Source organism: Gossypium hirsutum, chromosome A10 (genome assembly GCF_007990345.1).
Source record: "Gossypium hirsutum isolate 1008001.06 chromosome A10, Gossypium_hirsutum_v2.1, whole genome shotgun sequence".
NCBI lineage: Eukaryota > Viridiplantae > Streptophyta > Magnoliopsida > Malvales > Malvaceae > Gossypium > Gossypium hirsutum.
This window is the reverse complement of record NC_053433.1, coordinates 16,809,996-16,822,505: the sequence shown is the minus strand read 5'-3', so window position 1 is coordinate 16,822,505 and position 12,510 is coordinate 16,809,996. Positions and strand designations below refer to the sequence as shown.

The 12,510-nt window shown below is 33.7% G+C and overlaps 1 protein-coding gene across 1 annotated transcript; it reads left to right on the top strand.

Annotated features, from left to right (window-relative positions):
- Positions 1-11,720: 11,720 nt before the first annotated feature.
- On the top strand, positions 11,721-12,293 carry LOC107897507 (histone H3.2). The gene has a single exon (XM_016822990.2). The coding sequence runs from the start codon at positions 11,804-11,806 to the stop codon at positions 12,212-12,214; it is 411 nt and encodes a 136-aa protein (XP_016678479.1). The 5' UTR covers positions 11,721-11,803; the 3' UTR covers positions 12,215-12,293.
- The last annotated feature ends 217 nt before the right edge of the window (positions 12,294-12,510 follow it).

The following is a 12,510-nucleotide window of genomic DNA, read 5'->3' as shown; positions in this document are numbered from 1 at the left end:
ATGGATGGAAGATATATAAGTCTATTTTCAGGAAAAATTAACGTCACTTTATTTGGAGTTTCTTATCTCCAGTTATAAATAATTTAGTAACTGTTGCTCAGGAAAACAGCTTGTAGTGAATTTGTGATTTTGTTGCAAACATGGTTAAAACTAGTTAATGAGATACTTTTCGAGTTCTTATGATCTTATTTGTGATTTCAATATTTGGTTTTAATTGAGTTCAGATTCAAGTGAGGTGAATTTGCTAAATATGCATTATGTTCATGGATACTTGGCCTGTAACGCCCCGTACCCGAGGACGTTCCCGGAGTCGAACACGAGGTGTTAACGGACTTAATTCATTACTTAAACAGCTCATACAATTCATTTTAAAATTTCCAGACAAGTTGGCTAACTGCATCAAAGTTGCTTTAAAAATCATATCTCGAGTTCCAAAACTCGAAATCCAATTCCGTAAATTTTTCCTGAAACTAGACTCATATATCTATATACTAATTTTTTTCTATAATTTTTGGTTGGGCCAATTAGTACAGTTTATTAGTTAAAGTCTCCCCTATTTCAGGGTTCAACTACTCTGACATCTGTGTATTACGAATCAGATATCTCCCTGTACAGAGCTTCAATAACTATGCCGTTTGTCTCTAATAAAACTAGACTCAATAAGGAATCTGTACATATAAAGCATGACTTCTAATTATCTTTGTAAAATTTATGGTGAATTTCCAAATTCAGAACAGGGGATCCAGAAATCGCTCTGGCCCTGTTTCACAAAAATTTAAACATCTCATAAAATATAGCTCATATACCTGTTTCGCTTCTTCCATATGAAAATAGACTCATCAAGCTTCGATTCCATAACTTATTCATTATTTAATTTCATTTCTACTATTTTTAGTGATTTTTCAAATTCACGTCACTACTGCTGTCTGAATCTATTTTATGGTAAATTTTACCTATTTCATGGTTTCCATGGATTAGCTAGCAATTTGACATACATAACACAAATATGATCATGATTAGCCATTCCAATGGCTAATCATTACCAAGAATTTCCATACCACTCAATAACCATATCATAAGACCATATATACAAAATGATTATAATGCTATACATGTCATACTCAAAATATACAAGCCATTATGCCAAGATGGTATACGGATAGTGTGAGCGAGCCTCCAACCGTTCCCGATTTCCGAGCTGGCTTTTCAAAACTACAAGGAATAAAAGGAGGGAGTAAGCATAAATGCTTAGTAAGTTCACATGCAAATAGCAAGTAACATAACTATATAAGCAAACATAAAACATCATTTGCATAATCATCACCGAGACATTCATATCACATTTTCATTTATCATCTTACCATATTGTTGTTATATCGATTTTTCAACCCGAGGGTTAAGTATATACCTGTTCAAAGTACCCATTTCATAACACTTACCAATACGTCCCTTTTATCTTGAGTATTCCTCCATTTCAGTAGAACTTTACCCGTTGAACACATCGGAATATAATTCGGATACATGGAAAGTTTGCACATAAGTGCCACATATGTAGCCAAGCTACCATGTAACCCGCCCATAAGCGAACTCGGACTCAACTCAACGAGCTCGGGCGTTCGCATCCATAGGTGAACTCGGACTCAACTCAACGAGTTCGGATGCCTAGTTACATTTCACGAACTCGGACTCAACTCAACGAGTTCAGACATTTGCATCCATAAGTGAACTCGGACTCAACTCAACGAGTTCAGATGCTCAACCATCCTAGTGACATGTCACTTGTATCCTAATCTATTCCTAAGGTTCAAACGGGCTTTTTCCCTCGATCTCACATTTGCCGTCTTCCATGGAATATCGGAACCGATACTCGGTAGCAATTCATATTTATCAAGTAGTAAACATAATTTGCATATTACTCAACATTAACCACAAGGCATAATATTTCACGATTAAAAATCAGCATATCATATAATTAACATTAATAACTTAAAAATAACATTTATGCTACATTATTTACACATGAACTTACCTCGTATGCGAAAATGGCTCCTTTTACCATTTCGTCCACAACTTGGTATTTTCCCCATTTTAGCCCGAATTTCAGTTTTCCTTGCTCTATCATTTAAAATATAGTCTAATTAGGACTCACATTATTCAAATTGACCCAAAATCATATTTTGGAAAATTATAATTTTGCCCCTAAACTTTTGCATATTTACACTTTTGCCCCAAAGCTCGTAAATTAAACTTCAGCCTATTTTCTTATGTTTTATGACATGCTGATCATTTTTCCCTTCTATGGCAACATCAAATTCTCACTCTAACATGTACTTATGACTATTAGGTATTTTTACCAATTAAGCCCTTTTGCTCGTTTTCAATTAAAACCGAGTAGCACAAGTTGTCTAACATAATTTAAAACTTCATATTCTATCATAAAACACCAAAATACACAAATTTCACCTATGGGTATTTTTCCAAATATAAACCCTAGGTTAAATTATTGCTAGCATAAGCTAAATCGAGCTACCGAGACTCAAAAACGTAAAAATCATTAAAAACGAGGCTAGAACGGACTTACAATCGAGCTTGGAAGCTTGAAAAACCCTATCCATGGTTTCTCCTTGCTATATTCGGCCATGGGGTTGAAGATGAGCAAAATTAGCTTTTAATTTTGTATTTTAATTCATTTTACCCCTAAATGACCAAAATGCCCTTACTACTAAACTTTCCAAAAATTCCATCCATGTCCAATTTTTGTCCATAGACTTAGAAATTGGTAAAATTTCTATTTAAGACCTCCTAATTAATATTTCAAAACAATTTCATGCTAGAAACTTCTAGAATGCAAGTTTTGTAAATTATTCGATTTAGTCCCTAATTTCAATTTAAGCACCTTATGCATAAAATTTCTTCACGAATTTTCACACAATCATGCAATCATATCATAGACCTTAAAATAATCATAAAATAATTATTTCTATCTCGGATTTTGTGGTCACGAAACCACTATTCCGACTAGGCCCAAAATTAGGATATTACAACTCTCCCCCCTCAGGGATTTTCGTCCCCGAAAATCTTACCAGAAAAGTGGTCTTCACTTTTAATCTCATATTCAGTGCCGAAGAACTTGCACTTAGACTGTACCTCCAATACATCTCTTCAATTTCTCATATGATCTAAAAGCTTACAGTCTCAACTCTCAACTGTTCTTAAATTTTCAACCCTTTTCAGTTTCCATGATATCATGACATAAAACCCGAATCTCAACTTGATTTAATGGAGACCGGAATTCCAAGAAATCCAACAATCAAAGAGATCTGAAATTCCATGAATCTGATGAGTAGGAATTCATTCAATACAGATATGATTTATAGATCTCGCCAAACATTTAACAATAGGATACATCACATTTTCCTCTTTCCGCCATAGAAATAATTCTGATATGGCCTCAAGAATAATCCTTCTCATTTCCATCCTAATATCAACACTGACAAGGATAATTTTGATAGATCCCAATGCTCGGCTTTAACCCCTTTAACAACTCTGATTTTATGTAACATCGGATGCTCTAAACTATCACATTACCTCACTGTCTTGAAACACATCACAATTCATAAAACAATACATTACTGAAAGTCAGGAAGTCTTTGCTCAATGTAGACTAGTCTAGTTCAGACGCTTCGGTTACCAATATTCTCATCTATCCGAACTCTGTCAACATGTAATAAACTTTTCAGCTTTCACAAGATGGAAACCTTATCATTCGTAGTGACTTAAACTAATATCCAACTCTTTCTAATAAATATACACTTCTCGTTCAAACTATTTACTCTTTTATCCGTACAAAATGAAATTCTATTATCAGACTTGAAAAAAAATAATCCTGACATAATTGTCACATGAAATCTTTCAAATAAATAATTCACCATACCGACTGAAACTCGCGCTTTTATCACCTATGCCTTTACTGATGTCAAATCCTTATATAGAAATTAGAAAAAATCCCAATACTAAAATCACCACATTACCAAGATCAAATTAGAAGTATAGTCATATTTGACATGATTATCACGAGCTGAAGAACCCACTTCGAACATGAGTCGTAATTGACAAATTATGGAACAAAGATAACAAGAAAACCGAATAAAGAAATCCAAGATAGAGAAACCCAGAATAAAGAAATCCAGAATAAAGAGATCCAGGATAAAGAAACCCAAGATACGATACTATGCCGGAGAATCGAAAACCAAACTCATAGAGAAAATACGAAATACCCCGATAATTCTTCAAAGAAAGAAAGTCCAGAAGAAAACATCATTTAATCCCACTAAAATCAAATATAACAAGATCAATATATCTTCCCATACATATATATCAGATGAAACATCAAGTAGAAGAAACAGAATCATAATATCATATGTATTCTCTCATCAATTCTTATCAGACGAAATGAAATAGAATACCCGATGAAATAGAGCAATATAAATTATAAACCAGTCAGACTACCAATGCTTTCATCCAACACCAGAATTAGAAGACATTCCCATATAACAAGAATTTCTTCAGAAGATCAATAGCCATAGAAATATTTCTGAGAACGGGTAAACACATAGAACATCTCAAAAGAAACTGCTAAATCTGTCCAGTCATAACTGTCACACTCAGATAGTTCAGATTTCAATTATCATTTCCCCAACTAGTTCTGCCGTCACAAATTTCATATTAAACCATTCACTAAAAAAGGCCAGTTCTGAATAAATTTCGATTTACACTTTTCTCGACCTTGCACCTGAGTAATTCGGTTTACCAAGGAAAATTCCTTTTCTAACTGGGACAGTGCATAACTCAATAATTTTTACGTCAATCCGATACTTTACTGGCTCTGACTTTACTTATCAGCTCATTTTCAATCTCTAATCATACTTATAATTATTCTATCACTGTACTCTTTGGGTTCTCAACCAGAAACTTATTCAATACAAATCTCATGAAATTCTATTATAAGTACCACTTCGGTAAGGGGGAGGGGTTGTAGGACCTCTGACTCGACTTTCTTATACACACACATATGACACAACTCCCATCATCATAGCAACATCATCAAAATCATGTCATTCATTCGTGTTGGCTTACACCAATTTTCCTATTGTCCCATTTAGACAATATACTTATGCATACATTCTATGTTTTCTAGACAGCTTTACTTATCCATTCATTTAATTAGATTAATTCATGCTCATGACATTATATAAGGCCAAACAAACATAGATATTTGCATCACAATCACAACTTTCATTTCGTGCATCATCATGTACATATCATTTCAATCATATAATTCAGTCCAACAATTTAACATAGATAAGTTCATTTCATTATAATCCTTTATCTCATAAAAATTATATATCATTAACATTTATCAACATTCGACGTCCAAATCAAGACAAGGACATTTTCACTCGTATCATAATATTATGACCTTTATTCATACCTCTACTACTTTCTATTTATTCCGTTCATCTTATCAAGTAAGCCACATACACTACATCATATGAGCATTAAGCAAATATGAATATTTATCACATATGTATCATAAACCTTTATTCATACTTTTCTGAACCGAGACTTATCATAATCAAAATTTTACTCAAATACCTTCACATAACATTGAACATGGTCGGCACAGCTCGGTTGGAGAGTACCCTGTCTAAATAAGACGGTACTCATACGCGTCGGAAGACATCACACTATCACAGATCAGTGGCATGTATAGCTAAACTTTTACACATGCTACGCTAGTCCGAGAATCGACTAAACCTGCTCTGATACCACTAAATGTAACGCCCCGTACCCGAGGACGTTCCCGGAGTCGAACACGAGGTGTTAACGGACTTAATTCATTACTTAAACAGCTCATACAATTCATTTTAAAATTTCCAGACAAGCTGGCTAACTGCATCACAGTTGCTTTAAAAATCATATCTCGAGTTCCAAAACTCGAAATCCAATTCCGTAAATTTTTCCTGAAACTAGACTCATATATCTATATACTAATTTTTTTCTATAATTTTTGGTTAGGCCAATTAGTACAGTTTATTAGTTAAAGTCTCCCCTGTTTCAGGGTTCAACTACTCTGACATCTGTGTATTCGAATCAGATATCTCCCTGTACAGAGCTTCAATAACTATGCCGTTTGTCTCTAATAAAACTAGACTCAATAAGGAATCTGTACATATAAAGCATGACTTCTAATTATCTTTGTAAAATTTATGGTGAATTTCCAAATTCAGAACAGGGGATCCAGAAATCGCTCTGGCCCTGTTTCACAAAAATTTAAACATCTCATAAAATATAGCTCATATACCTGTTTCGCTTCTTCCATATGAAAATAGACTCATCAAGCTTCGATTCCATAACTTATTCATTATTTAATTTCATTTCTACTATTTTTAGGGATTTTTCAAATTCACGTCACTACTGCTGTCTGAATCTATTTTATGGTAAAATTTACCTATTTCATGGTTTCCATGGATTAGCTAGCAATTTGACATACATAACACAAATATGATCATGATTAGCCATTCCAATGGCTAATCATTACCAAGAATTTCCATACCACTCAATAACCATATCATAAGACCATATATACAAAATGATTATAATGCTATACATGCCATACTCAAAATATACAAGCCATTATGCCAAGATGGTATACGGATAGTGTGAGCGAGCCTCCGACCGTTCCCGATTTCCGAGCTGGCTTTTCAAAACTACAAGGAATAAAAGGAGGGAGTAAGCATAAATGCTTAGTAAGTTCACATGCAAATAGCAAGTAACATAACTATATAAGCAAACATAAAACATCATTTGCATAATCATCACCGAGACATTCATATCACATTTTCATTTATCATCTTACCATATTGTTGTTATATCGATTTTTCAACCCGAGGGTTAAGTATATACCTGTTCAAAGTACCCATTTCATAACACTTACCAATACGTCCCTTTCATCTTGAGTATTCCTCCATTTCAGTAGAACTTTACCCGTTGAACACATCAGAATATAATTCGGATACATGGAAAGTTTGTACATAAGTGCCACATATATAGCCAAGCTACCATGTAACCCGCCCATAAGCGAACTCGGACTCAACTCAACGAGCTCGGGCGTTCGCATCCATAGGTGAACTCGGACTCAACTCAACGAGTTCGGATGCCTAGTTACATTTCACGAACTCGGACTCAACTCAACGAGTTCGGACATTCGCATCCATAAGTGAACTCGGACTCAACTCAACGAGTTCGGATGCTCAACCATCCTAGTGACATGTCACTTGTATCCTAATCTATTCCTAAGGTTCAAACGGGCTTTTTCCCTCGATCTCACATTTGCCGTCTTCCATGGAATATCGGAACCGATACTCGGTAGCAATTCATATTTATCAAGTAGTAAACATAATTTGCATATTACTCAACATTAACCACAAGGCATAATATTTCACGATTAAAAATCAGCATATCATATAATTAACATTAATAACTTAAAAATAACATTTATGCTACATTATTTACACATGAACTTACCTCGTATGCGAAAATGGCTCCTTTTACCATTTCGTCCACAACTTGGTATTTTCCCCATTTTAGCCCGAATTTCAGTTTTCCTTGCTCTATCATTTAAAATATAGTCTAATTAGGACTCACATTATTCAAATTGACCCAAAATCATATTTTGGAAAAATTATAATTTTGCCCCTAAACTTTTGCATATTTACACTTTTGCCCCAAAGCTCGTAAATTAAACTTCAGCCTATTTTCTTATGTTTTATGACATGCTGATCATTTTTCCCTTCTATGGCAACATCAAATTCTCACTCTAACATGTACTTATGACTATTAGGTATTTTTACCAATTAAGCCCTTTTGCTCGTTTTCAATTAAAACCGAGTAGCACAAGTTGTCTAACATAATTTAAAACTTCATATTCTATCATAAAACACCAAAATACACAAATTTCACCTATGGGTATTTTTCCAAATATAAACCTTAGGTTAAATTATTGCTAGCATAAGCTAAATCGAGCTACCGAGACTCAAAAAACGTAAAAATCATTAAAAACGAGGCTAGAACGGACTTACAATCGAGCTTGGAAGCTTGAAAAACCCTATCCATGGTTTCTCCTTGCTATATTCGGCCATGGGGTTGAAGATGAGCAAAATTAGCTTTTAATTTTGTATTTTAATTCATTTTACCCCTAAATGACCAAAATGCCCTTACTACTAAACTTTCCAAAAATTCCATCCATGTCCAATTTTTGTCCATAGACTTAGAAATTGGTAAAATTTCTATTTAAGACCTCCTAATTAATATTTCAAAACAATTTCATGCTAGAAACTTCTAGAATGCAAGTTTTGTAAATTATTCGATTTAGTCCCTAATTTCAATTTAAGCACCTTATGCATAAAATTTCTTCACAAAATTTTCACACAATCATGCAATCATATCATAGACCTTAAAATAATAATAAAATAATTATTTCTATCTCGGATTTTGTGGTCACGAAACCACTATTCCGACTAGGCCCAAAATTAGGATATTACATGGCCGAAATGGCAATTACCTAGGAATGATTTCTTGAAAATTTGAAATAATCGATCTATAAGTAAATTAATTGTTTGCATTGCTTAAAACTTACTAAGCATTGAAGCTTACTCCGTGTTCTCTTTTCCATTCCTTATAGGTTTATCCTTTAGTTCGAGTTGGAAGAGCCGGAGATATCATCACACTATCGAGTCATTATGTGAGTTGAGAAGATGGTATATCATCATGATTTAAGGCATGTATAGGATAGACTATAGGTAGAATGATATTTTGACTTTGTATACATTATAGCCATGCGAAGATGGCTCGCTTATTTTGTTTACATTATAATTGAACTAATGTGTTGAAATGTTTTAGTTAAAACTTGATAGTAGTTAATTTGTTATTAGATATTCGGTTATGTTTTGATAATTAGTCATTTTGGAAATTTATAAGAGCTCTTATGAAAAATCAATGAGACAGGTTGCATTGTTGATAATTTATGTCTGGCAAATATCTTTGACCTTATAGAAGTTTTGTTCAGTCAAGTAATACCTCATAACCTTATTCCGGCAACGGATACGGGTTAGGAGTGTTACAACTTATGGTTTAAGAATTGCAGGGTTGGGTTACTTGATGTAAAAGGCTCATTTTGAGTCCATATGGGCTGGCACACGAGCATGTGAGCCCTGTACTTAAGAAAAATTTTAAAATTTCACGAAAATTTTCTGAGCTTCCAATTAAGTCCCGATTTGTTTGAGTAGGAATAGAAATAGAAGGAATCTATCAATAATAAGGGGGAAATCCCCTATTTCTATCTATTGATGAGACAACTATCTATTCTTGATCCATCAGAAAGAAATCGATATGTATCTGATGGAGTCTACGTCGTACGTAGAGCGGGCAAGCGCTTTTTAGGCTAATATATGTTTTGGACCTCGACGGCTCATTAAAGGGATGTTATAAATAAATTACGATATGTATGTAGAATAATTATGTGATTGCTCATATTGTTCTGAACTTTTCGATAACGCCTCGTAACCCTGTTCCGGTGACGGATAAGGGTTAGGTGGTGTTACAATATAAATGTTTGATTCATGATTAGCATTGAATTTTAAAAAGGCTTTATGATAATTATTGGCATATAACTAGAATCAATCATTTTTATTGCAATGCTAAATGAATTGGTTTTCCACTTGATATGAATGACATACTAGATGGATACTTCAATTTTCTTAACTTGAAAATTTGTTATTTTAATCATAGAAAATTGAGTTCCACTGCTCAACATACGATTTGTTTTTCGTTCACAGGTTAGGTATAATTTAAGATATTTGAACTACGATTTCATCATCCAGTCAATAATCCCGAACTCATCAATGTTTTTATATTCCGTTTTTATTTTAAGTTGACATGTACCTAGTTGAGTCTCGTTTGGTTTGTTCTTAATTGAATGCTCCTGTTGAATTGGATATCGTATGATGGATGTTTGATCCCTATTCAACCTCGGATTTGTTATTGGAGATTTTGTAAGCTCGTATAAACCTCATAAATGGTTTGTTATTGTGATTAATGTTTCTTTGCTTGAATTAAATCTTACAATGGTTTAAAGTTGAATAAAATTAATTATAGTCGCTCCAGCGAGCGATGAATGTGACATCTTGTTGCTCGGACCCGACGATCGGGTCTGGTGTAGGGTGTATTAGGCCCATTTTCTAGGCCCGACCCGAAAAATGGGCCTAAAATTTTTCCCAAGCTTGGGCTGAATAAAAATGCTAAAACTCGAGACTAGCTTGCCTGTATTAAAATTTTTTATATTATAATCTCTGTTATCAGTTATCACTAGAGTTGTCCATGGCTACGCCAAGTAAAAAATTTAGGCTCGTTTTCTAGGCCCGACCTAAAAAAAGGGCCTAAAATTGAATAACAATGATAAAACTGAGCCCAGCTTGCCCGTATTAATTTTTACATAAAAATAAATTTAAAAAATATAATACATCAAATACACTGAAAACATTAAAATAAATGTTTCTCAACAAGTGAAAAAAAATTAAAAAATATACTTAAATAATACTAAGATAAGTACAACTTAACAAACAAATACCACTAAATAGTAACAAAATTAGTAATGAAACAAGAGTTATATAATATCCAGATAATAATAACAAAATAGTAGCAATATAATAGTGAAATGATAGCAAAATAATAAAAAATAGCAGCAATATTTATTTTCTGCGAATTCGGGCCGGGTTGAGCCCAGGCAAAAAAAATCTTACCCAAGACTTGACCCGTTTAAAAAACGGGCTTTATTTTTTTTCAAACTCATTTTTAAATCTATATTTTTACTTAAATTCTCTCACTTTTCTAGTAAAATATGTCATGAACAAGTTTAATTGTCACTAAACTTTTGTAATCCACGTGGCAAATTTTAACTGAGGAGCACCTATACGGGCACAAATAGAGTGCATCATGGGAATTTTATTCGAGGGAGAAGGGAGGGTTTAGTGATAGACTTGTCCAAGTGGGTTAATTTTGAAATTTTTAGATATAAAATACATAAATATTTTAAAAAATATAATAATAAATTTAAATTTTATATTATTATTTATATATATTTAAATTTTTTAGATTTAGGATTAAGTTAAAATTAATTATAAATTTTGAGGGTTAATTTTTAAAAATTATAACTAAATAGATATATATAAAAGTTGAAGGCTAAATTTATTATTATAATAATTATTTTATCACTCTCCCATTAGCCGGCTAACGACAATTAGCGAAAATAAACCAAAAAAAATCTCAATTAGTTGAGTGATTAATTTAAAAAATGTTCATTATTAGTTGATCATAATTAGGTGACTAATTTAAAAAAAAAAGATAGTTGGATGACTTATCTGTGATGGAGTTTACCCAAATTCTAAATATGCCCAAACACTCCAAAAAAATTTCTTGAAAATAAAAGATATTTGGCGCCTGAATAACCAAATTCTATTGGTCAAATCATTTCACGCGGATCAGAATCCAAGTCACATCTTCTCTCGACCGTCCGATTGAAATCGAAAGCAATTCCCCTCCATTTCCACATTTCAAATCTCCAGAGCTTCCCTCTATTTAAAACCCCAAACTCACCAGTTTATTTCACAGCCCAAAAGCGTTCCTCATTTCCTTAACAACAAACAAGTCATAACTCAGAAACCCAGTTTTATCTTTCACAACGCAAATGGCTCGTACCAAGCAAACCGCTAGAAAATCCACGGGAGGCAAGGCACCGAGGAAGCAATTGGCCACAAAAGCGGCTCGAAAATCAGCTCCGGCTACTGGTGGAGTGAAGAAGCCGCACAGATTCAGGCCAGGAACTGTGGCCTTGCGTGAAATCCGAAAGTACCAGAAGAGCACTGAACTTTTAATCAGGAAACTCCCATTTCAAAGGCTGGTAAGAGAAATCGCCCAAGATTTCAAAACAGATCTGAGGTTCCAAAGTAGCGCTGTGGCCGCTCTCCAGGAGGCCGCGGAAGCTTACTTGGTTGGGCTTTTTGAAGACACCAATCTGTGCGCTATTCACGCTAAAAGGGTTACTATAATGCCTAAGGACATCCAATTGGCTCGTCGTATTAGGGGCGAGAGAGCTTAGTGGCTTTTATGATCTATGTATTATTCAGATTTCCATGGGTTTTAATATTGAAAATGTGGAGGTTAATGTCCTTTCTTAACCTTAATCTAATACAAATGATTTATTGTTTGTTTTTCTTAAACATAATAAAGCTTCTGTGGCACTTACATTTACAATAAATCCAATGATCATGGAGATAAGCAACAGCTTCCGCAATGATAAGTTTCAATGTGCCATAAACAGCTTTCCCAATCATAAAATTTCATTGCGGAAATCAAGTACAAATATGTTCATCTTTGAATTTAAATGAATAATCA